General features: G+C 48.5%; 10 protein-coding genes across 10 annotated transcripts; 6 read left to right on the plus strand and 4 right to left on the minus strand.

Moving 5' to 3' along the window:
• On the minus strand, positions 1-295 carry N7518_001472 (uncharacterized protein; the record flags this gene model as incomplete). The annotated part of the gene is made up of 2 exons (XM_057182400.1): positions 1-77; positions 151-295. Coding segments are annotated over 2 exons (222 nt in total), but the record flags the coding sequence as incomplete, so codon positions are not given.
• Positions 296-1,665: 1,370 nt separating this feature from the next.
• N7518_001473 (uncharacterized protein) lies at positions 1,666-2,805 on the minus strand (the record flags this gene model as incomplete). The annotated part of the gene is made up of 1 exon (XM_057182401.1): positions 1,666-2,805. One exon carries the CDS (start codon positions 2,803-2,805, stop codon positions 1,666-1,668), a length of 1,140 nt encoding a protein of 379 aa, XP_057043851.1.
• Positions 2,806-5,408: 2,603 nt separating this feature from the next.
• On the plus strand, positions 5,409-7,968 carry N7518_001474 (uncharacterized protein; the record flags this gene model as incomplete). Its single annotated transcript, XM_057182402.1, has 2 exons — positions 5,409-6,186; positions 6,236-7,968. 2 exons carry the CDS (start codon positions 5,409-5,411, stop codon positions 7,966-7,968), a joined length of 2,511 nt encoding a protein of 836 aa, XP_057043852.1.
• A 544-nt stretch (positions 7,969-8,512) lies between these two features.
• N7518_001475 (uncharacterized protein) lies at positions 8,513-10,654 on the minus strand (the record flags this gene model as incomplete). The annotated part of the gene is made up of 1 exon (XM_057182403.1): positions 8,513-10,654. The coding sequence occupies one exon, from the start codon at positions 10,652-10,654 to the stop codon at positions 8,513-8,515; it is 2,142 nt and encodes a 713-aa protein (XP_057043853.1).
• A 3,246-nt stretch (positions 10,655-13,900) lies between these two features.
• Positions 13,901-15,967, minus strand: clf1 (putative cell cycle control protein (Cwf4); the record flags this gene model as incomplete). Its single annotated transcript, XM_057182404.1, has 2 exons — positions 13,901-14,134; positions 14,192-15,967. 2 exons carry the CDS (start codon positions 15,965-15,967, stop codon positions 13,901-13,903), a joined length of 2,010 nt encoding a protein of 669 aa, XP_057043854.1.
• Positions 15,968-16,423: 456 nt separating this feature from the next.
• N7518_001477 (U4/U6-U5 snRNP complex subunit PRP31) lies at positions 16,424-17,983 on the plus strand (the record flags this gene model as incomplete). The annotated part of the gene is made up of 1 exon (XM_057182405.1): positions 16,424-17,983. One exon carries the CDS (start codon positions 16,424-16,426, stop codon positions 17,981-17,983), a length of 1,560 nt encoding a protein of 519 aa, XP_057043855.1.
• A 994-nt stretch (positions 17,984-18,977) lies between these two features.
• Positions 18,978-19,226, plus strand: N7518_001478 (uncharacterized protein; the record flags this gene model as incomplete). The annotated part of the gene is made up of 1 exon (XM_057182406.1): positions 18,978-19,226. The coding sequence occupies one exon, from the start codon at positions 18,978-18,980 to the stop codon at positions 19,224-19,226; it is 249 nt and encodes an 82-aa protein (XP_057043856.1).
• Positions 19,227-20,939: 1,713 nt separating this feature from the next.
• Positions 20,940-21,768, plus strand: N7518_001479 (uncharacterized protein; the record flags this gene model as incomplete). Its single annotated transcript, XM_057182407.1, has 2 exons — positions 20,940-21,537; positions 21,593-21,768. The coding sequence occupies 2 exons, from the start codon at positions 20,940-20,942 to the stop codon at positions 21,766-21,768; spliced, it is 774 nt and encodes a 257-aa protein (XP_057043857.1).
• A 967-nt stretch (positions 21,769-22,735) lies between these two features.
• Positions 22,736-23,361, plus strand: N7518_001480 (uncharacterized protein; the record flags this gene model as incomplete). The annotated part of the gene is made up of 2 exons (XM_057182408.1): positions 22,736-22,882; positions 22,942-23,361. The coding sequence occupies 2 exons, from the start codon at positions 22,736-22,738 to the stop codon at positions 23,359-23,361; spliced, it is 567 nt and encodes a 188-aa protein (XP_057043858.1).
• Positions 23,362-23,807: 446 nt separating this feature from the next.
• Positions 23,808-24,900, plus strand: N7518_001481 (aldo/keto reductase family protein; the record flags this gene model as incomplete). The annotated part of the gene is made up of 3 exons (XM_057182409.1): positions 23,808-23,859; positions 23,919-24,351; positions 24,420-24,900. 3 exons carry the CDS (start codon positions 23,808-23,810, stop codon positions 24,898-24,900), a joined length of 966 nt encoding a protein of 321 aa, XP_057043859.1.
• Between the last annotated feature and the right edge of the window lie 16 nt (positions 24,901-24,916).

Consider the following 24,916-nt stretch of genomic DNA (forward strand, 5'->3'; position numbering starts at 1 on the left):
TTAGTGAAAATGAAACTCATCTCTATCACTAGCCATACCGTAGACAACTGTATTGACCTTTCTCAGGGTCTTGCGCTCTTAGTGAACGATACCTAGGAGAAAAGGGGATGGTTAGAAAAGTACTGTTAGACATAGTCTATTAAGACATACCCATATAGCCAAGGAGTTGGGCCTCCCCAGCGCTCACCATACCCTTCTTCTTGGCCTCAACGATAACCAGGTTAATCGCCTTTTCTGACATCGCACGGGTTTCTCCGTACCACAAAGTGTAATCCGCACGTCCGCTGGTTTTGTACTACCTCGTATCGTACAGGATCGGGCGAGAGGTCATACAGGTTTCGTATTCTAGGTTCAAGGGCCATTGCCTATGGTCGCTAGACGCAGAGACCTAATCCAGCACTGAGTATAGTAGAATGTCAATAACGCATCGTACTGCTGTTTCTTTTTGAGTACTGCACTAGCTACCTCTTTGAACTATTCCTAACATTTCGACTATTAGATGTCAGTATGTGGTCACTGAGTTATTGTATCCATATGACCAGGCAGAACTAAGCAAAATCAGGGCAATATGTGGGAAAACGTAGGTTATTGGGATATAGCCTAGCCGAAAAGTACTTCCAGGGAAGGGACTTACGAGCACATTGTGGGAGAGGGGCTCCTGGAGGGGGATGCATCCACGGGGCCTGGTCTGTTAGGTTTAGCGTTAGGCGAAAAGCGACTTTTACTTCCTTTCGGGTCATTTTCCCAATGGGGACCTTTAGGAGAGGGAGTGATATCTGCCCATGTTGTTATTCGGTTTTGGCTAGAAGTGCCCAGAACTCATCCTTTTGTTCTAGTCTCAGACATTCTTTGGCATCCTGGTATACCTGTTTCAACAAGAGGGAAGGATCCTTAAGTAAGTCTGAAGACGGGGATATGGGGGTCGGAAATTCTGATGTTGGCGAGGAATCCAAAGAGGAACTCGAAGATCCTGGAGACAAATGTGTACCCATCGGATACGACGATACAGGCGCCGAAGACATGGATTTCTGCGAAGAATATGAGGCTTTTCGGGGCATGATTGTGGGTTAAAATGGTTGTTGTGGGTTGGAAGACGAAGGGGAGGGAAACGAAAGAGGAAACAGATGGATGAGGGTGACTGCCACCGCGACCCAAAACATTACCTCACCTCATCGACACTCTGGCCGCCTTCCTTTTTGTTCACGGTTGGCAAAGAAGGCTTCGGAAAAACCTTAGCATTACCTCAGGTCTTGGTATTTAGAAAGCTTCGTACGCAATGTACCCCTTTAGCTGACAATACTTTTCGCGTGCTACATACATGTATCCGCCTCCTTTAGACGACTTCCTTTCATCAGGAGTGGGAGTTGGTTCATAAAAAAGAATACTACAACCTTCTTTCTCCTCCAATATCATTTAGCTCGCCTAACCATGAGGTATAAAAAGAAATATGTACTTTGTAGCAGTAGAGATGGGGATAAACGTACGATGTACAACATATCGGCACTTTGCTTTGAGAGCGCCGATCTCAGTCAGCCACCGAATGCGATAAATTAGCTTAAGGATAGAGAAAAGCAGAGAAACAGAAAAGACACAGAAGAGCAAAGCAAAAGCGAAGCAGAACAAAGTGCAAGCCAAGCGAAACGGAAATATCAAAAAGAAAAATTATCATGCTTCCTTGAAAGAGAGGTCTTCAGGAGGCAAATTCTCCCCAGAGGCTGAAGCAGGGGGAATGGCTTTTCGGGGGAGTAAATCAGGGCCGAGCGTTACACCCACAAAGTCCAAATGTACAACGCTGGTCCACAGAACCCACCCTTCCCATGACATCTGTAGGATAAAGAAAACAGAGGCATCGGTTTCGAATGCATTGCAAATCTCAACTTTCATGTTCGACGGGAGTGAGCGAACGGCTTTTGAAAAGTTATCCACAGCGTCTCGTTGTCCCTCAAGCGTCAGCTTCACCAGCACGTGCTTTTGGCTCACTCCAGATAATGGCCGAGGGAGGCGGGATCGACTAGTATCACTGAACGCAAGGCTGATTGCTCTGGTGCCGCTAAACGTTTCAAACACGGCGTGGGGAGCATGCTTAGGCTTCTCGACTTGTACTTGCTGGTACCACTCAGCCGTTGTGAAATTCTGTTGGTTCTTAAACTTTTGCACGGCGCGGAACAGTCTTTGGGTAAACGAAGCGGTATTTGAGCGTACGGACGCAATTTCATGAACACCACATGCCGCAATGATGTGAATGTTCGTTGTCGAGTTGGGCTGCCGTGCTGCAGCAGCCGCGTGGCAGCAATCGAGTATTACCAGAGAATCCACTGACTGTGCAGATTCCAGAGTACCTCTGATAGACCGCCACAGAATTCTTTTATGACGTGACGTAAAGCACAGAGCATCATCATGAAGGCCACCATGACCAACATAAAAGAAAATGAACAGAGAGGGTAGTGACGACCGGATACATTGTCCAAGGAGTTTGTTGAGATTCTCTTGCAGGCTCCAGGCTGGTGTTTTGTCCGAATTCGGGATCACAAATCTGTTACATTGGACCCCAAGCGGTTTCAGAATTGATTCCATTGTCACCATATCATTCTCTGCGCCAGTTTCATCGTTTTCCCACCGGATCAATATGCCAATCTTTCGCACATGAAACTTGCTCCGTGCGGAAGCTACTTTCTTCAGCGCTGCTTCAAGGTCAGGAAGCTTTCTGGTCGAGACTGGTTTGGTTGGGAATGAGATGGGGATAGTGCTTGGGCTTGCGGCCGCAGGTTGCTTTGCGGGTGACTTTAAGCCTGGTAACTGCGACATCTTGCTAAGAGAACAAAATGTCGGCCTGTGCATAAAGTGAGGGGACTGATCTTAGCCTCACTTCTCGGTCAGATGAGACTAGCAGGGTTGTAGAAATCAGAAGGGTGATTGTTGTTTGGCGAAAAAAAAGTAGTAGTGCAGAAATCAGAAGGTTGATCGTTGTTTGAGGAAAAAAGCAAGGAGAGTTAGGAAAGGGGAGGAGGGTGGTGTTTCTATCTGTGATTTTGCTGCCTTCCCAATTGGGCGACGGCGACCATCCATGGATTCCGTTGGTCCTGTCTTCTTTATTATTTCTATTGTCCTCTTGTTCATTCCTATTGTTAACTCATAACTCTCTCACCTTCAATCTCTCTCTACCCGCGCTTAAACTATGTAATAGCCCTGGAGGTAAGATACCGGAACTCTGGGGTAGTGATATACAAGAGCCTACAATGTATCCAATCAGTCGCCTCCCTGCATAATCCTTGGCACGCTAATCGCTCCACTCTAGGACGCCTAATTCTATAAATGAAATCATCCACTGCCCTTAGGATTGATCGTAGTATACTTTGTTAAGTATACATTACGGTGAAGTCCATGTCGCGGGATAGTCACTAGAATATTAGGCATAGATATTGTAGTGGGGAGGTAGGCTCCCCACTACAATCAGTACATATCACCTTTTCTTGTTTTTTTTCTTTTAAATGTTGTTCAGGCGTTATGTTATGTAAGCGAGCATTGGGATTTGAGGTTACTGTCGAAGTCCCGACAGCTGGTCGAATGTTAGAATGGGACCGCTAATTTTTAGCGCCTCTTGGCCCAGAGGAACATGTATTAATCCGAATTCCGAGAGCTCGGCGAATGTCAGACATCAGCGAATGTCGGGATTCTTTTAGGGGTTATAATACCCTAGTACAGAAGAAGATAGGATTTAGTGGTAAAGATAATACTGTAAATAATGATCACGGGGTCTTTATGAACGTCTATTATAAGCTATGAAGACATCCTAGTATAAAGAGAGATCTCGACATTCGCTAAGACCCCTCTGAGCAGATAGATGGTCGAAACGCGGATTAACACGGATTAATATATTTTCCTTCACGCTAAATTAGCGGTCCCATTCTAACATTCGATCAGCTGTAAGCCCTCGCTTGTGAATTACGTTAGTTAACTGAGCGGGTCTAATGATTACATAATAGTCAGGGGCGTGTTCAGTTTTACTCAGTGAGCAAACAGCGGCAAGGGGTGAGCACTAAAACGGAAAGGGAAAGCCATGTCGCGAGGCCTAAAATCCGGTGTATATGCTTGGTCCTGAAGAGATAACCCCATAGCATTATCTCCACTATACGAAGCTACAGCCATTGTTATATTTTCCCGATCCGAAAGTTGACTGGACCCTAGTGGTGTAATTATGACACCACTCGCTAGGGGTCCAATTGAGGCTCTGTTCAAGTTTCATGCCTTTACCCACACCATCTGACACAGCTTCCAATAAGTGATCGACCGCCGATAAACAGTTGAACATGAAGAAGATATTTAGAATATGGTCGACAACACGCCTGGCCGATCTGAGATTCGATTTACCGATTCGATTTTCAGCGCTGTTCATCCAATAGCACACTAAAAACTGACTCAGACCAGTGGAGTCCATTTCAGGGAAGCTTTCGGCCGGCTATCCAAAGTTGGAAAATTCGCCGATGAAGGATGGGGGCGGAAATGTTTTCCTTTACTCCTCAGCCTATGAGTCGAGTTCTTGGTTTCTTCATTCACCATCGACACTGTCCGAGAATCATTGAAATTCAGCCGCAATTAGATTTCCTTGTTTTACTCTCGGTATCCAAACACCTGGAAGTCTCTGATCAACAAAATGAATCGCATCGCCCTCAGAACCCATGTTGTGGGTAGCGATTGCGGAGATAATGCGGAGCACTAGGGGCTCCATTCGAGGGTGGGTTTGCAAGCCTAGGGTCGAGGCTATTTGTAGCGAATCGGGCTCTCAACCAGACCACATCAGGTCATCCTCACAGGGCATACAAATTCCACGGACCTAGACAGCTTAAAAGCGCTAGGATTAATCGTCTCATTGGCCTATGCAGCGACGCGCTTGTTAATCTTACTTTTGTGGAAGACCTGGTCCAACAGTCTTCAAACGAGACATTAAGAACGGGGCTGCTTACTATCCTCGTTCCGAACTCTCCCGCCGTTTCACTGTGATTCGCTCCGTCTAGGCTGTGCAGGGGACCGAATCGGTCCATATATAGGCACTGTATAGTAAGTATAGTGCGGTTAACATGCGCATCGCAACGATCTCTTGAATAGCCTCATGTCAGAGTCTAGAATCGTCTAAAAATAACCAAGTACCCTGATAAACAAGATATCAGTACGCTTCTCGCTTAAAATGCAATTAAGCCCCCAAATAAGCAAAAGCGCAGACCGACATGCCAAGCAGCTAACCAGTTTACGATAGGGCTAGGAAGAACAGTACAGTGTACACTGCCCAAGTGGACCCCTCTATTTCAGCCCCATGACCCCTTTTCCCTATTTTTATCTGTAGGATGTTCTTGATTTAAGACGGTTGTCGTTCTTTTTTGTTTTCTGTGTCTGTACGGATTGCAAGTTCCACGATGGCTTCGTCGCGGGAGTCGCAACACTCGCTGCTATCCGAAGATTCGATCGACGCTCGACCCCAGCGTTCTTGGAATCCACTCAACAACCGCCGCACTGACTCGGAGTATCGCTACCATCCGCCCTCAGAAACCACATGGTCTGAAGAAGTCCTGCACGAGATTGGGCTAGGCATCTCGTCCGCCGACGCCATTCCAATAGAACTTCCGGGAGACAATCGCCATTCAACCGATAGCGCTGCGACTACAACTCCATATACCTACAAGATCCCGCAATTTTCCCAGACTCCGCAGACTCCGCAGACTCCACATGGCCACTCCCACGTACGGTGCCCTAATCGAGGAACGGTCCTCCAAAAACGGCTCTCCTGGGTCCCATTGACAGTCTTGGTTCTCGCTGTCTATGCCACCGTCTTTTCAGGTATCTTTCTCGGCATTGCGCTGCGCAAGCCCCGATGGCGCAACGTCTCCGGCGATGGGCCGGTGGCTCCATCTACAGCAACCTTGTTGAGCTCGGCCTTTGCAAAGACGATCGAATTGTCATACGTTACGATTTGTGTCGCTTTCCTAGGCCAGGTGCTTAGTCGGAGGGCTTTGATGAGGGATTCTCGAGGAATCAGTATCTCGGATATGAATATGAGGGCCTGGATTATGCAACCCGGATCTATGATTGTGCATTGGGAGGCGCTGCGATATTCAGCGCTCACTTTCCTTGGGGCGATTGCGCTGGTTTCGACGTTCGTGGCGATGCTATATACCACCGCGGCGCAAGCTTTGGGTAAATTCTTCCTCTTCCACAAATTATGTCAAAGACTAACCAACGACAGTTGCTCCGAAACTCACTCTTGGTCCTATCGAGCCAAGGTTACTCGAGGGCAAGGTAACCTCCAGCTTCGCGAACCCAAAATACATCGCATCGGACTGCGCGACACCCGTGACCAACGAAATGGACCCCGAGTATCGCAACACGACCTGCATTCAGATTGAACATGTCGGCCACGCATATCACAACTACCAGCAATGGATAACCCAATGGAGCGAGGTAATAAGCAGCCACAATGATACCTCAAACCAACTCCGAAAGCGCCCACGGCCGACAGGCTCACTATGGGACAACACCACAATAACAGGCAACTGGATTGATATCCAAGATATGTCCGCTCTGTCCAAGAAACACGGCCGAATGGTCAACAACATAACAATGGCAATGCCGCATGGCGGCATCCCCGCCGCAGCAATGAACTCCAAAAACGAACTCAAACAACCCACAGACACCTCCGGCGAAGGCAAATACAACATCGAAGCCTCCGTCCCCTCGCCAGCCATCAACGTCCTCTGCACAGGAATGACGAAAGACGAGCTCAAACCCCTAGTCTACTCCACCTGGCCCGGCGGTCACAAATTCAACATGACGACGTGGAGTACCTCACCCCCAGACGACATCCCACGCACCCCATCCTGGCTGAACCGCACAGTCGTCGACTCACTCTTCCAATTCGGCCCGAAATACGGCCAAGTTCCACCCGTCTTCGGCAAATACCCACTCCCATACAACACAATCCTCAACACAACAGGACCCTGGCCCACAAACGCCATCTACCTCCTCGGCGCAACGCCGCCATCCAACGACAGCCACATGCCCGAGTACGTGATGTGCTCTATGCGCGGGAAGCAAACCGGCGTGTGCTCGACCAAGTACTCGGCCGACACGAGCGGCGCCTTCCTCAGCACGAACTGCGAGAGCGCCTCCAACGATCTGCAATACGACCGCCGCCAAGACGCGTTCTACGAGGGCGAGTGGAACCCAGACTGGAAGAACATCGCAGCGGAGTGGGCGAGCGCGCTCAGTCTGAATTCGGGTATTTCCGACGGCGCGGCTAGCAACGCCCGACTGCTGATGCAGATGATGCCACAATATAACAAGAAAGAAGGTACTTTCGCGCTGGACCCGACTCTGCCGTCTATCGGCGAGGGGCTGGCGGTCATGGCCGGGAGCACGCTTATTCTCAGCTCGCAGAATGCGCCGTTCGTGCCGTTTTGGAATTACAGCATTGAGAATAATAATGTGCTTCCCGAGCCTGTTTATCAGGTCTTTAATGCTTCCATCCAGGCGTTTGGGTATGCTTCCGGTCCCACGGAGAAGTGGCAGGGGATTTTCTACGTGATTCTTGTGTTTGCGTTCCTGACCAGCGCTATCTGTCTTGGGTTTATGATTGTCGAGGCGCGCGGGCGGCAGGTGACTGATTTCACGGAGCCGCAGAATCTGTTCGCGCTTGCAGTTAATAGTCCACAGACGACGCAGTTGGAGGGTGCTTGTGGGTGTGGGCCTTACGGGGACCAGTTGAAGGAGAGGTGGTTTATTGGGATGGAGGAGGATGATGAGCATTATTATATTCGAAGTAAGGCGGAGGAGAAGATTCCGTTCGTGCATAAGTCGATGGACTCGACGCATTTGGAGCCGATGGAGATTGATGATGGGGGTGGGAGGATGCTCAGCCCTATGGTCAATGAGTTTAGGAAGGTCTCGAAGCGCCATTCGTTTTTGGCGAAGCTCTATTGAAGAGATTCCTAGTACATCTCCATTTGGCGGTTGGATGCTTATGATTCATCATTGATTTACGATAATGGTTGAATGTAAGAAGTAATGCATATGACAGGGCATTTCAATAGCATGGCTGGAGCATGCGCTTGATTTCAATAAGTGATTAACACTAAGATCGAGATATGTACAAAATAACATGAACACAACACCCATACAAGAACTAGACCGGCACAGTACCGGCATAGCCATCGAAGTCAAATGAAAAAAAAACCGGTTCAACAGGTGTGGCACAACGCTCGGGAATCGCTCATACACACAAACACAAAACGAGGAAGATGCTGGATACAGATAAAAATGCAGCATGTCAAATGCAAGGACAAAAAACAATGGGCTTTTTCAAGACACCAGTAGCCACGTAGACGCCATGAAAGGAATGAATGAGGGAGATAAAGAGATTCGCCAAATGACCTAGCGAGGTGAGGTATTTTCTGAGGAAAGAGAGTGAGAGTATGGGAGAGTTGGGCTCCAAATAGACTCTGAGTCGGAATAGGCGACCGTGTGTTTAACGATCAGCCTTGAGATTGAGCCAGCTCATATCTGAATTGGTATTGTTCTTCGGCTCTTCCATCGGAAGTTCATCGATATCGTGTGGTATGATGACGCTGGATCTTCGTGCATTGGACTGCCTTGCCTTTTCCGCGACACTGGCATTCGATGATTCCCAGGGCAAATCTTGCGTGCTCGATTGGTAGAAGCTGGTAGTGTAGTTGCTGCTTGTGGGACGTCCAAGCCAGCTGTTCTGGCCCGCACCTTGCCACTTTGGATCATCGCGGTCGTCGTGGTCGTCATCCGAGGTGACACTGATTGAATCTGCGCTGGAGATGCGTGCCGATTGGCTCTCGGGAATCACCAGGCTTCGACTGCCCGTCTCAGATGGGCCGTTTTCCGTGGTCGGACTGCCACTGAAAACCTGGCCGAGGGGCTTGGGCTCGTCGAGGAAGCCAAAATTCAATGGTGTCAACGTGGTCATCGGCCAGGCGCTTCCGCGGTAATCGGACTTGGTGTATCCGGAGCTGATAGTCGAGCGGTTGGATTGGTAGTTGGTGGCACCGCCGTCCTCGAAGTACTTCCCCCACCCTTCGTCAGTCAATCGGTCAGCGGCTTGGTTTCCACGCCCGGTGTCATCGCCAGCGTTGCCGTCGTCGGTGTATATGGTTGGTGGGCCCATAGCACCGCTGGAGGGAATTGTAGAGAGTGGACTGCTGGTCTTAGGCTGGGGAGACAATCCATAGCCCGTATTCGTCGGTGGCTTGAGGGATTTCTCTCCGTAGTTGCCGGACATGATAGCCAATGAGTCGACCGAAGCAGCGGCTAGTGGGACAGGAGATCTTGCCATGGGGTAAGCGCCTTCGGTCAGGGGTTCTATGCCCTGATCCTGGAAGCTTAGGCGGTCTTTATTATCGCCACCGCCACCGCGACCGCGACCGCGACCGGGTTGAGCAAGCTGCTTGTCTTTCTTGCGTCGCAGTATGAAAAGAATCATAAGCAGTATCAAGCCAAATCCTAGGATACTCCCAAGAGTTGCGCCAAGAATCACTTTGTCATGTTCAGTCAGGGTGCCACTTACAGCCGCGGCTGATGTTGATGAAGCGGGCGTAGTTGAGGTCGAGGTTGCTGTGGATGACGAAGTTGATATCGAAGTAGACGTGGTGGATGGTTTGAGGACATCTTGATCTCCTGTTCCATAAAACAGCTCGGTGGAGTTGACCCATGCGTTCGAAGTCTGGTTGAAGATTGCCAATGATTCGTTACTTTTGCCGCTGGCGAGAACGACGAGGCCATTACTACCCTGGGCGAGCGTATAATCAGACCAGGATACTGTCGGGGCGAATGTGCTGTTATAAGGATCGGTGAGACCCCTCTTTTCCGATGATCCGATGACTGTAACCGGGTTCTGCGCCTTTCCCTTCGAGCTGAGAAGGTAGCTAGTGGCACTATTTGGGGAAGCAACCATCTTGAACTCCTCGAGGACCTTAGTCCCGGAGTCGGAAGCGAGCGCGCATAGCGATGAGGATGCGATTGGATTGGGGAGAGTCGTATTGGAGATGGCCCAGCCTTGCTTATCTGCAGCCTCGTAGATGAAGATACTAGGATTGGTGGCAGAGCCTCCAACCAAGGCTACCTCTGAAGAACTCCAAGGCAAAATGATGGGCTCATATAATGCCGGCGTGCCTTGGTCGACCGTGGAACTCACCTCAAAGGTAGACGAGTTTGTTGAAATGAGGTATGTCGACTGAGAAACCTGGGTGCTACCGTCTGTGTTTCCTGCGTAAACCAGTATTTGCGAGGTCGAGGATATGTATCCAACGCCATGTCCAATCCGATCTTTCATCTCCGTTGATGGTAATGTCTCCCACTTTCCTGTACTGAACAAGAAGCGTTGGAGGCCGCTACTGCCGGAGGAGCCGGTCCCGCCGACCAGGTAAAATGCTTTCTTGTCTTCGTCATTTTCGATGTTGTCAATTCCACCCTGGACGCAGGCAGGGCCAGTAACCATATGCTCCGGTGAAGGGAGCTTTTTCCATCCCTTATTCTTTTCGAGGGGTATTTTTGCAAAGCCAGTCGGCGAATAGACGTAGAAAGTATTGTTGTGGATAGTGGAGCAATCGCCCTGGATCTTGATTAGGGGTTCGGGTCCAGTCATGCTGAATGGTCCAAATTTGATTGTTCAAAGTCGCAACAGATTCTGGACCAGTAATGAAGGTAGGTGGCCAGCCAGAAAAGGACTTGAACTACCCAAATTAGAGAAGTAAAGGTGACACCAGAGCACTATCTCATCTCGACCGCCGAGGCAAGTGAGTGAACAATGGCAACAGACCACACTAGATTTGAGCTAGTTGACGCGACAACAGGCAACGTGAACACAGGTTTCTCGGCTGTTTTCCGCGCGGTTAACTGCGATTTCAAGTTCTCCGGATGAACCTAAGGTGGATCGCGTATCGGATGACGCGGCGACTCGGGATGGCACAATCAGGGTAGTGGTTCAGGTTGTCAACAATGAGAATCACAACACCAACGCGTCGGTCAAAGAGAACATCGAGTAATCACAAAAGTCTGTGGGGCTGGGCGATCTAGTCGCAAGGTAGAAAACGAAGGAAGGGCCAACAAAACCCGATTAAGCGAATGAGGGGTGGTTGGCGAAAAAGAACGAATGCTAGAATATCAAGGTGCGCAGCACGAGGGTAAACTCAGAGAAGGGGAGGTAAAAGGAGAGGCAGAACAGAGACAGAAACCACACGATCTAAGTGAAACAGGGAGAAGGGCCCCTCAACCCCCTAACGGAGGAGGTTAGCAGACGGGTTAGGGGGGGGTTAGCGAACAACGCCATCCCTTAAGGGGAATAATATCGTCATTTTCAATTCGTCAGGTAATTTTCCCGTTAATTTGGTTTTTTTTTCACTTTAATTGGGTCTGATACTCATTCTTATTACTTCATTCGTTCTGATTGGTTCTTTTCGCCCTCATTGCTCCTCTTCTATATTGATCAGCGGGGTCCCGACAAAGTGGGACACCTCTCGTGTACCTGGACCCCCGCTTGGCTTTGACTTCCTAGATTTCCAATTCTTCTAGGGCGAATCTCGGGATATACAACAGCAAGGGAGTGTGCGGATGTAACACATAGCAATATTCTGCGCTCCATAATAACAGAATCGAAATAAAATAAGTTAAAACAAAACAAAACAAAACAAAATAAAAATAAACAAACGCTCTTCTGAACCTTGGTATTCCCTCGAGAGACCGTGGTTCCTATCCGTTGTATCCATGGAATTCCAAAACTGTGGCGCCTTGGCGTCCCACCTCCAAGGTTCTTCCTCTATAATTCCACTTTCCTATACAATGTTGTACGGAGTATGGGACACTCTAAGCCTCAATATCAAATGTTGCCTCAAGGTATCATTAAAATCAGCGATGTCCTGTTTTGTAAACCGGAAGGGCTGGCGCACTATATCTACGACTTTCTAATTTCACTTACAAGTGTACAGCATATAAACCAATTTTCAATTCATACGATCAACGAATATTAACTCATCCTCATGTCCCTAGAATCCCGGCTTTCTGCAATCATTCCACGCCCCTATTGTACCCAAGTCCAAAGATCAACGATTACGCACGAGCATGTGCTAATTGTGCCGTAGAAATTCTTCCTGCAAATTTCGTAAATGTGATCGACAGGCTGATCAGAAATATGGCACCCCACTATTTAAAAGAGCGTGCTAGTTAGGGTCTAGGTCTAACGTTGACGTCGATCCGAGCGAGCACTTACTGTTCTTGGTAGGATTGGAAGGTAGGTAGTTGTATGAAAGTGACGCTGACCTGTGCAGAATTATAGTCTCAATGGCTGTAGTCAAGGATATGAGAATTGTATAGAAATCAGAACAATATTTGTTGGACGGTAAGTTCATCAACTGAAAGCTAGAAGGATGCGTGGCGGGTCATTGCTCTCGTTGTTGATGGCTCATCACGGTCGACATTAGCAGTAGTACCTTTATATATGTTCAACTGGCTCAAGTTACTATCCTCGAAAGAAGTTGTTCGAATCCCCTTTGTTCAATGGCTATGATCCTCAATGAACGTAGTTATATTGTTGTCACCATTATTTTCAAGACTACGAAAATATCCATCTTTACTTCAGGTCTTAGCGTCTGCAAATATATATTTTCAGTTCGAGGTCCCGTTTTGTGCGCAAATCATTCTATATATAGACGTCTCCGCTGATTATAGAGTAGTCTGGCTCAAAGATGCACATGCATAAAAGATTTTCCGATGTGCATTTATCTTGAAACCATCAGCCACAGACAAATTAGACACTTGGCGCGTCTGAAAATGGCGCTTCTGGCAAGAGTTTAAATGGAGGTCTCTACAACATGTCACATGTTCTAATCGGGGCATGCGATTATCGACTATAGATAGCCGCCAATAGGCACAACGGATCATCTAGCAATAACGGATCCCTCATGATCGACAAGTTAGCTGTCGATCTCTCCTACGAAGGATCAATATGCCCATGTGGTCGATGTTTCGAGTGTCATTACTCATTTAATAGGATTTCGTTAACATTGAGCTATATATATATCCGATGTCACTACTTGAGATGTCGATCGAGCGACCCTTTACCTATCTACATGGTAAAACCTAAATTATCTGAAACAAAAAATAGACTATGTTCTATATAGGAATGGATTGTTCAAGAACGTGCTATATATGTTGTAGGGGAATATCAATAGAGTGAAAGGAAGGATTTCGGGAGTGAGGGATAAGATATGGAGCATGCATGGGGCTGTGGAGCTGTGGAGCTGATATGCATGTACTGAGTACTCCGTATGTTTCGGGAAAATGTCTCAGTTCTCCGTGTTTTGATGATACATATTAGGCATTAATGTGGATATAAATAGTGAGTATCTAAGAGCTGTATGTACACATCTACTCTTATCTCATGATCTACTTTGTGGGCTGTTCTAGTATAAATGGCGGATGTCTTCCTGTTCAGATTCTGAAAAGCCTTCCGATCTCTAATTCAGCCGACGCAGGTACCATTACAGAGATGTACCACAAAGCCAGCCCCGCCCTCTGGAGGATTTGATATGGCCAGCATGCACGACATCCATACCGCATACTTGTCTAAATGTAGGGGACAGCTAATTTGGACGCTACATATCGATTCGTGCCGCTTAGCCGGCGAAACCGATTCGATCGAATGAGACAGTGTGGTTCGGTTTCATTGTCACACGCAGATATCGGAAATGGTATTCTGGTCTGTATTATAGCACATGAAGTCCGTCCTCGGAGTGGGCTTGGATGGATATTTTCATGATGGAAATGATCCAAGGTGTCAAAGCAGGGGCAAATATGGGAATCAATTGATTTTGTGAAATGAAAGCTACCACACGCTTTAAGACTGGTTCTGCTGCTTCCATTGGTGTGCCTTTTGGAGCAGACGAGAAAGATTGGCCGCAGATTGATCGTCTGCAGGGAAGACATGGTCTGTGTACTCCTCGTACTGGTCGTCCGCCAACTTGCGGCGCTTCTTGACAAGTCGGGGCATCTGTTTGTCGATCTTTTCAATATCCTCACGCGATCCAACTGCATGCTCGAATTCTTGCCAGTTGTTGAGAATATCCACACGCTGTACACATGTTAGAATAAGCCGAACACTGTGTAAATTATGGGAATAGCAACTTACAGAATCCGTGAGACCCTTTTCTTTGAGCACCTTGTGTGCCCGAGCAAAGACTGCACGCGCACGGGCCTTTGCGTCTTCGGTAATACCTCCCTCCTCTTCTTCCTCCTCTTCCTCGCCCGGCACAGAGGCTTCGAAGCGGCTGTAGTTGACCCATACCTTGACGTGATCGGTTTTCTGAAGGAGACGTTCGTACAATTGTCGAACTCGGTCATACTCGCCTTCTTCATCTTCAAAGTCAATGTATGCCTTCCACACAAGCTCGGGCATGTCAAGGGTCGGTTGCTCGATGCCAAGCTCGTAAATGGCCCTTGTCCGTTCCGCGTCGTCCAGATCATGCTCCAGCTTCGCGAACTGCATCCACGACTGGCTGTTGGAGGGGTCCCATTCAATTTGCTTCTGGAACAAAGTGCGGCACCGCGCGAACTCGAACAACCGGCGTTCGATGCTGATATAGCCACGGAAAATTTTGTCTTTCGGACACATTCCAATCGCTTGACCCAATGTCTTCCGTGCTGCTTGTAGTTGCATCTGGCGAACTTCAAACTGTGCCTTCAAGAGCCAGACTTTGCCAAATGTGAACTTCTTGTGCGGGATTATCCTCAGACATTCCTGATAGATTTGTCCAGCGCGTTCCATGTCCTTCGCTTCCATTTCTTCCCACACGGCGTAGAAGATCCAGAGATAGATGTACCGGCGCCAATGTCTTTTCTCTTGTGATGGGGGAATCTGTGCAATGGCCCGTTCGTAGATGTCCCGCACCCGCTCTGGGTCACCCGCAGTTTCCTCCAATCGTGCAAAGTCGAACCAAATGTCATAGTTGCGAGGGTTCTCCTTGAGCTGCTCTTCATACTGCACTCTGCGTTTGGACAAAACCACATCCTCCACACCTTCACGATCACCGTATTGCTTTTCGAAGGTCGTGTAGGCCTTGTGAAGAAGCATAGCCTTGGATCGCGGAAGTCGGTCTAGGGCATACTTGTAAATCGCCCGTGCTCGCTCATACTCCTTCAACTTAGCCTCGAATTTGGCATACGCGACAAAGAGCTTCTCGTCCATGAAGTCCTCCCCTAACGTTTCGATAGCCACACCGTAAACCTCGCGAACCAAGTCACTTGTGCCGTACTCTTCCTCGAAGCGGGCCCATTTGATCCAGTTTCGAGGCTCGGGGTGGACGACAGTAAACCGCTGGAAAATGGCGCGTGCTCGTTCGAATTCGCTATATCTCTTCTCCATTTTGATGTATGCGCCCCACGCACCCTCTTCCGGCTCCCATGAAATCCATCGCTCGAACACTTGACGGGTACCAGGGATGTTGCCTAGTGTCTCCTCCATGTAGACATACTTATACCAGAGCTTGTCGATGCGGGGGAGGATAGTCACGGCGCGGTCGAGGAGGTTTCGGGCATGGTTAATATTCCGGGTCTTCATCTCAGCTTCGATGTAGCGAATCCAAAGCACCACCGAGGTCGGATCGACGTCAAGCGCACGCTCGAAGATGGATCGCGCGCGACGGAATTCCTTTTGTTCGAGCTCCCAGGCGGCATAGCGCATCCAGTTGTTCATATTAATGCGGTTGCGTTGTACATAGTCTTCGAAGTCCTTTCTTTTCCGACCCTGGTACTCGTGTAGTTCTTCAAGGTCGGCAAAGCGCTGTGTCGGCGCCTCAAGGCCAGGCTCTTGCCGGTCAACGGCCTCGCGGAGAAGTTGCTCCGCAGAGATCTGAACCGGCGCGGCGGCCTTGTTCTTGACCCGGGGAGGGCCACGGGAGGCCTCCATTGTGATGGTGCTGTATTGACTGATCTCGGTAGAGAAGTGGTTTGTGACTTAAAATATTGTAAGGTGAGGTTCGGTTCGGGGATGTCGAAATTGTCGGGCAAGTAATGATGGTTGGGCAAGAGGAGGGGTTTGAAAGATGAAGTTAGCTTCACCAAATCGCAGCGACCGCTTAACTCAGAAATTGACACGAAGGTTTCTCACGCCAAATCCAGTGACGCCGAGGGTAGCTTCGACCCGCAGCTCAGAGAATCCGCGATGAAATCGCCGAACTGCGTGACTGGTCTTTATCGCCACCCGCGCACGTAGCTTCCCTATGACTAATCACAACTTTTCTTCCACCTTAGAACTTTAGGAATATCGTTGCTCTCTTTCTAGTTTCCCTAGTGGCGTTCTGGGACCACGATCACAAGCACCTCATACACGGCATTGGACCCGTCGGACAAATTCCGAGTCAAGATGTCGACCGCTGAAGAGCTTTTACGCGACTTTGAGGATGACGAGGAGGACTTCGATGTGGGCGAAGGCGAGGAAGTTGACGAAGAGCCCGAGCAACAGGAAGACTCCAAGGAAGGCGCCGGGGCTTCTAACGACTTTGATCGCTCTATTTCAACCGCCGATGAGCTAACACGCCTACACAAAGTCCTGCGCGACCATTACTCCATCCGATTCCCCGAGCTCGAAAGACTCGTCACCACTCCTATAAAATACGCCAAGACAGTTGCCGTCATTCAAAATGGCCCCTTCAACGACATCAAGGCTCTGTCCACATCATCAGAGAATATGGTTGGCGTCCCGCTTAAGTCGGTCTTGGACGGGCCGTCTCTGATGGCAGTTGCGATGGAAGCAACTATCACCAAAGGCCGGGAAATGACCGAGTCCGAGCTCAAGCTGGTTCTCGATACATGCGATAGGATTTTGAAGCTTGATCATGAGCGTGCTGCTCTTACCGCAAGCATTCAGTCTCGCATGAACCAGATCGCCCCTAACCTGGCAGCTCTCATCGGGGCGGAAACGGCTGCACAATTCCTCAACCAAACAGGTGGCTTGCTTGAACTAGCTAAGATCCCGTCCTGCAATTTGGGTGCACAAGGATCACGCAGATCAGAAGGACTGGGCTTTGCGACCAATCACGGTGTTCGAGCCCAAGGTTTCCTCTACGACTCGCCACTTCTCCAAGAGGTTCCTCTGGACCTCAGAAAACAAGGAATTCGAATTGTTGCAGCCAAGATGGTACTCGCTACCCGCGCGGATGTCTCCAATTACGCCAAGGACGGTTCTCTGGGCGAAGAACTGAAGCAACAATGCTATACGCGACTGGAGAAACTCACCGAATCTGCGCCAAACGCCGGTACCAAGGCTCTCCCTGCGCCCGACGACAAACCCTCCAGAAAGCGGGGTGGTTGGCGGGCACGAAAGGCCAAGGAAGCTGTGGCTATGACGGAACTACGGAAGGCACAAAACCGTCTTGCATTCGGTAAGGAGGAGTCAGAGGTGGGCTACGGCACGGGCTCTGGAACCGTTGGCTTGGGCATGCTGGGGCAACAGGACGATGGTCGCATTCGTGCAACCCAGATCGATCAGCGCACCCGTGCCCGACTCAGCAAGAACAACAAGGGCTGGGGCACAAACACCCCCGCTAGTGGCACTGCCTCATCTTTGCGTGGGTTTGGCCAGGGCGGTGCAAGTGGCACTGCAAGTGTTCTTCAGGCACGAGGTATTCGTGCATCTGGCGTCGGATCATCTCTACCTGGCGCCGCTGGTACCTCTAGTACTATTGCATTCACACCCGTTCAAGGCCTGGAGCTCGTCGACCCGAAGGTGCAAGCGGAATTGAAGCGCAAGCGCGATGCTGAGGAAAATCGGTGGTTTAAGTCCGGGACTTTTACTCAAGCTCCTCATCAGAATCCTGGCAATTCACAGAGTAGTGAGAATGGCGGCTTCAAGGTGCCTGCTATCCCACTCAAGAGGAAGGCTGATACGGGTGAGGGCAAGATGGGCCCTCCGCCTAAGCGTTAAAGAGTTCATTTGTTTTCTAAATTTCTCGCTTGATTGTTTTATCGCGGCATTTTGACGGCGTTTCAGGGGGGAAGGTCAGGAGGCCTGAGCTTCAATATGATTTACGTGATACCAAACCCGATTGTATATTAGATCTGAACTACAGTCCTCAAAATGACATCTTTTTAACGGCGGACCTGTGAATCTCCTTTTTTTATCCTAATACGCCGACATAAAAGACCTTTATTGACTGTTTGTTCTCTTTCACCAAAACAGATTGTGCAATTCGAGCTAGGCCCTTGTAACAGAGGAGAGTCGATGTCATACTGATTCTTTCTGTCTTTAAAATCATTTAAAATCAGAGTTTGTCCTTTCATATTGAAATCCTAGTGCCAAGATACGCCAGTTAGTCTCTTTGTTTGCCTGGTGGTAAACGGATTGGGGACGACAGGTTTCCTCTCCATTTGAGAGGGTTTCCAGCATCAACCCATTTGTTGTCGCCAACTTGAGAAATCAGAGAAGAAATTGCCCCAAAACACTATGTCGGACGATCGCATTGATCCACATTACACTTAGCCCCTGGTTTTGTTGACTGATTTATGTGCATCGAAGCTTAGTGGGCTTGTCAAGTCAACACTCGAGGACGATCTCAAGTCCCATTCCGACCAGTATTACGGTACATCTGCCCAAGCCGAAAATGCAACTCATCAAGTCGAGGTCAAGGTCCATTTATGGTCACCACGTCGCCTTCTAGAGTCTATCGCCCAACAAGGTCCACGTCGTGATAGTCAAAGCAATCTCTATGCCCTTGCTATCCTAGCATACCGATCGGGTCGACCAAGAATCATCGCAGCGAATGAAGCGACCAAACGTCAGCTGTCAGGTAGATTTCTTGAAGATCGTGATCTATATTCAAGAAGAGAAGGAGGGCGCATCTCGGTGATTCTCTTATCCACACGCAGGGATCCCGACTCGGGTTTTTCGCAAGACGAGCCGTGTGCTCCCTACAGAAACCATGTTCAATATCGACGGCCTAGAAAATGAGTTTGGCGATTCAAATCCTCAAGCAAAGCTGTTCAAATCCGTTCATAAATCATGGGGACCCTTGTGGGCCCATGGTCAAAGATGGAGGGGAACGATGTTATATGACCCTTATGAAGAACCATTCAAGCCTGGGACGGCAGATATTCTAGGAAGAGAGTACTATGCCAACGCCGTGATCACTGCTCTCAGTCGCTATCTACCCATCGAGCTGGCCATCTAGATCTCCAATACAAACAGCTCCCCGATCAAGATGCCGGTATGGAATCGTCGTCCAAGTAACACACATATAGTCATCTTCCTCCTGTATTCTCAACACCCGAGGATGTTGAGAATACGTATCAAAGACTAAAGGAGGCGGTTCCAACAAAGTACCGCTCGAGGTTCGCACCAGTGCCAAATAGGAAATTCATTTGGGAGACCGAGAGGTACACCAAGCCTCCCATGACACTAGAACTTGTTTCGTGGGGTATACCGCATGAAGACCCGTCGAGACCTCGTCAACTTCTGGAATGAATATCGTGTGTGGGATGCTCGATTGGGGAGAATCGAAAATGAAGTCCTGCCTTTGCTCTATCTCCCCAGACCGCTATCTGCCTTGGACGAGGCGTTCAGCGTTCTTACAAGCAAGCTCCTTCGACCAAATTTATTCTTCATGAGAATGAAAATCTCCGATATTTGCACTGACAGGGAGAGGTGAGGTTCTCACGTTGGCCCTCGTAAACACGGTATCAAAGAGATAGTCTGGCATCCGGACGAACTATTTTTTTATCGATCTACCTCTTTGGCTACCTATCATCGCGACAAATTGGGTTTGAGCTGCGGTCTTCCTCACAAACAAGCTAAGCAACGCCGCAAAACAAACATTGAAGCAGATCATCGTCCCATCCATTGAAGTGGATTCGGACGGGACCAGTGATGATCCCCAAGATGATCCATTAGGCACCGAGTATTTAATCATACCTTGGCACGAGGACGCTATGGTCGATGGAAAGGTGGAAGATATATAGGAGCATATTCAGAAGCTTTATGTGCATCCTAAGCTGCGCGGAGAACGCACAGTATCATTCACTTGTGTCGATCGGCAGTTTGAACTTGATCGATCGTTCATTCTACTCCAAGCAGATGAGTTCAATTTTGACCCGGGGCATGATTTACTCCAACACTTGCCCTTCCCGAGCCTGAGAGGGTTCAAATATACGCGTGCCTCTACTGGGTTGGCATTTCTTGAGGCCCCAAGGCAAAACATGATCGATTTTGATGCAGTGGACCATGATTGGTCAAAATATCGAAGACCGGGATGGCCGGCACCTGGGGTATTGCCTGATGACCCTGTAGAGGAGGATATAGAGTATGTTGATGGGAGCGCTTACCCTTGAATTTACCACTGGAATGAATCTATGGATGACTTAAGCTGAGTTGTTTCGTTCCAAGGTTCACGTTAACTACTAGTTACATGGTTGGTTACATCTGTAGTTAGTTGTATGGGACTATCTGCGTTGACATGTTGGCGGGATCACTTCACAGCGCAAGAGATGGTGAAATGAATACGTGTATAAAGAAATAACTCGAAGGATTTGATCCTTTATGTAAGATAATGTTGAATTGGATGTTAGAGGTAAACCCAACAGACCCAATCGACGACCTAAGCAAATCCCAAATTTGCCGCCCACATTGCGTGCTCGTCCAAGCACACAATCGTGGAATGTGGTACAGCATCCACGGTATATAGCGGTCAGGGGAGTGTATATAAACAGCCTGTGCCTGCAGTTTTCTTTTCGATATTGCGTGTATAAAATTTTTCTATAAATTTAGATTCGCCTCCACGTTCCGAACTTCCGCCGAATCCTATTTCTTGCGCTACTTGGGTCCCCAATTTCTTATTTCCCTCAAATTTAGAACCTTTTTTAAATTAGATTCACAGAGATTTCGAAACATGACGTTTAGCATAGCCAAATCGGTCCTCATCAACCCAGTCCCAGCTAGCAAAAGCCTCCCAGACAAGAACGAAGGGCAAGAGGTCTTAAGCTTAACTCGACTCCTGCATCACAGCCATGTTACTACAGAATTCGACCCCTTGAGATTTGAGGCTGCCGCATCATTGCAATTGAAATTGCAGCTCGAGAGGCAATACCCAGATACAGAAACAGATACGCGACTCATTGCATCGCCCTACAACAGCGTCCCCCATCTGCTGGACATTGCTGCACTGGAAAGACAAGACCGACTATTTGCATTGGCATTGGCATATCTCAAACCTATCCGCGACGACTATGCCACCGCTGACTACACCGAATCATTCAACTGGACCGAGGTGTATGATTTGCTGAGAGTCTTCTCACAGGCCGAGAACCACACATGGAAATCGCAGTCATACTATGTTGTTATTTTCCGATCAATATTGTTGCCGGATATTGACTCGGACCGTCTTTATGATCTCGATGCGCATTCGCACCAGGAGGCCATTGCTAGTGGCGGGCTGTTGAAGTATTGGTTTGGGGCGAAGAATGACAAGCATCGGAATTTGGCCACTTGTGAGTATTTGACTATTCTATGTTATTCTGACCACACGCTGATCAATTCGAATAGGCATTTGGCGCAGTCGAAATGACGCGAGACTTGGTGGTCTTGGACCTTGGCATGCTCAAGCAAGAGCGGCCGCTGCAGTAATGTATGAGCAGATTCGGTTCACTACGCTAAGGTTGGATATTGCGGATGGAGTGCAGTCCTGGAAGCTGAGTGATTGGAAGGAAGATGTGCTGTAAATAGCATCGTTGGCATTAGCAAGATTAGATTTTTGCATTTGATGTAGTCTAGAACGACATGACATTATGAACCTGTATATCTCGATGAATGGATAACAACAAATATTCTATATACGATAAATAAGACGAAGTTAGCGATGATAGACATAATTCTCCCTCTGATGGCGAGACCAATGAACCATCAAAGAAGAATGTTAAAAAGAAGACAGGAAAAGAAACGAGCGCAGGTGAGCCGGTGATGTTGTTGATCTTGTAACTGTTTCTTGCAATCCCTTGTGTCTTCTGACCCATACAAGACAGATCATGCCCTGATCAATGCAATCAATGGAGCCTATGATAGATCGGAGCTAAAGTCCCCTCACTTTTCAATATGGGACCATGGAAAGACAAACAAGGTCTCTAGAAAGAGGACAAATTGAAACAGAGGAGTATGCAAGCATGGGACAGTATCACTCCATCATTCCAGTCAGTTTAGATTGTAAACCCAGCGAGCCCTTTTTCTTGGCAGAGTTATTATGATTTCACAAGGGCGGGCGCACTTGATTCGCAGGAGAATTTATCTCTGGAATGCGTTCTGTCGTAATTAGGGATCGACATAGGCCCCTAGATCCACGAAGGAACTCTTTGCTCAAGGAAAAGTTATTTTGTTATAGTCAAGACGAGCTCGTAAGACGAGCATCTTATTTAGACCATCTTAGCTGAAGAAAGCAAAGTTTGAATTGATCTACAAGAAAAAAAGGAAGATACACTGGGGGTGTAAACATCGGCATTCAAGTACTATATAAATCCTCATTCCAAATGACAAGAGACTGGCATTTCGGTAATTTCGGATCGCGCATCCGCCTTTCAGACGTTAAATCTTATAATAGTTGTGAGCTTGAGATTTATCTGTTTCCTATTAGTGTCAGGAAAATATCCCATTTTCAAGCATCCACTTTATCACAGCATACGGCCAAACTCATACAAAATGTCTCAAGTTATTCCAAGGGCATCATGGCTCTCACTCATCGTGGTAGCACTGCTGGCAGTCTCCACTGTCAACGCACATCCAGTCCACCAGGCAGACGAAGAGATGGAAAAAGGACACACCGGTAAACTTGAATCTCGATCACCGGTTAGTCCCTCAGACATTGCATTCTGTCATTAAAAAGCACACTTCTAACAGAAGTATAGAGACTTATTCCAGATACCCAGAAGTACGTTCATGACATCTTGCAAGGGTTGGGCCTGGAAGAGCCAACCTCAACCTCAACCTCAACACCAACCGCCACGCCCACTGCCAGCGTCAAGACCAAGCAGGACTCGGAGAGCATGAATCCAACAAAAACCACGGAGATTACCTACTCCAGCTCTACCAGTTACACACCCACTTATAGCGGCAATTCGGCAAGCTACACTCATACTGTGAAGAACGTGCACAGCTACAACAGGCCAGTGGAGAACGTTCAGCTTGGGCATGGTTGGAATGGGGATAAGAAAGTTACTGTTGATGATCTCCCAGCTGCCTTTGATGCTTTGTATAAGGTGTTGGAGCATCGATTGAAGGATGCAATTGACAGCTCTGATGAGATTGGATTGGATGAATTCCTGTGAGGATGTTAAGTGCTACGAAACGAGAAGCGATGGATTATTGATTCTGGAAAATGTGAACTTCAAGATATACTATGTACTACTAATGTCGTATTAGGAGGCTATAGTCCACGACTGTAATAATATCGCTACTCCCTATACTCTCGGTATTCCCTAAACTCCCTTAACTCCGTGTTCCGATCCCAACTCCGGAAATTAGCAGTACAAATCCGCAGGCTATGCCGGTAACCCGGACGAGAAGTTCGGAATCCGAGTTATTAAAATGATGGTTTACATTGACGGAGTGATCGCACGAAGCTTGCGGTGAAACCCTGTAACTACGATCAATCGATCCAACCCCGACGGCGGGGCATCTTGAACCCCATAAAAGGCCCATCGCAGCCCGCCAACTTCGATTTTCTACCAACTATCTCTTCTCAACAATTTACGCTCATCATTTATATTCAACCATGTCTTCTATACTTGGGAAGGAAGTCGGCCCTATTGGCTATGGCACAATGAGTGCGATCCCCCTCTCAAACACCCACAATTGGCGGACACTTTGCTGATTATAAAATCAGGAATGACCTGGAACGCGCAGCCTCCATCAGAGGAGGTGTGCTTCGAGACACTTAACACTACCCTGGAATTGGGTGCCAACTTCTGGAACGCCGGCGAGCTGTACGGCACTGCAGATTACAACTCTCTGCACCTGCTCAACAAGTACTTCACCAAGTACCCCGAGAATGCAGACAAGGTCGTTCTCAGTGTCAAGGGTGGCTTGAAGAAGGGCGAGCTTGCCGCGGATGGCTCGGAAAAGAATATCCGTCGTAGCGTGGACGAGTGTCTGCGTCTGCTTGATGGCAAGAAGAAGCTTGACATTTTCGAATGCGCGCGACAAGACCCCGCGTTCCCCGTTGAGAATACCATAAAGGTTCTCGCGGAGTATGTTAAGGAGGGCAAGATTGGAGGAATTGGCCTGAGTGAGGTTGATGCCGAGACGATCCGCCGAGCGTATGTGCCTCTTGATTTTATAGTCGTCGTCTTCCTATGGACAAACTCAATTCTAACTGCTTCTCTAGACAAAAGGTGCACCCGATTGCTGCCGTCGAGGTTGAAATGTCGTTGTGGTCCACCGATATCCTCCATAATGACATTGCCAAAACCTGCGCGGAGCTCGACATCCCCGTTATCGCTTACTCGCCACTTGGTCGAGGTGTGCTGACCGGAGCTGTGACCTCGCTGGCCGATATCCCCCAGGGTGATATTCGGCACCACATGTCCCGGTTCCAGGAAGAGAACTTCAAACACAACCTGAAACTCATCAACGAGGTCAATAGCCTTGCTACTCGCAAGGGTATCGCTCCTGCTCAGATTGCACTGGCATGGATCCGGACCCTAAGTGAGAAGCCCGGCATGCCTACTATTATTCCCATTCCTGGCGGTACTACGAAGGACAAGGTGGTTCAGAATATGGGCGGTGCACAGGTGCTGACGGATTCTGATATGGCTGAGATCGATGCTGTTTTGGAGGAACATACGGTTTCTGGGCCTCGATACTAAGAAGTTCCTGCATGAA

The sequence above is a fragment of the Penicillium psychrosexuale genome, assembly GCF_028828465.1.
Source record: "Penicillium psychrosexuale strain IBT 29551 chromosome Unknown utg000002l, whole genome shotgun sequence".
Taxonomy (NCBI): Eukaryota; Fungi; Ascomycota; class Eurotiomycetes; order Eurotiales; family Aspergillaceae; genus Penicillium; species Penicillium psychrosexuale.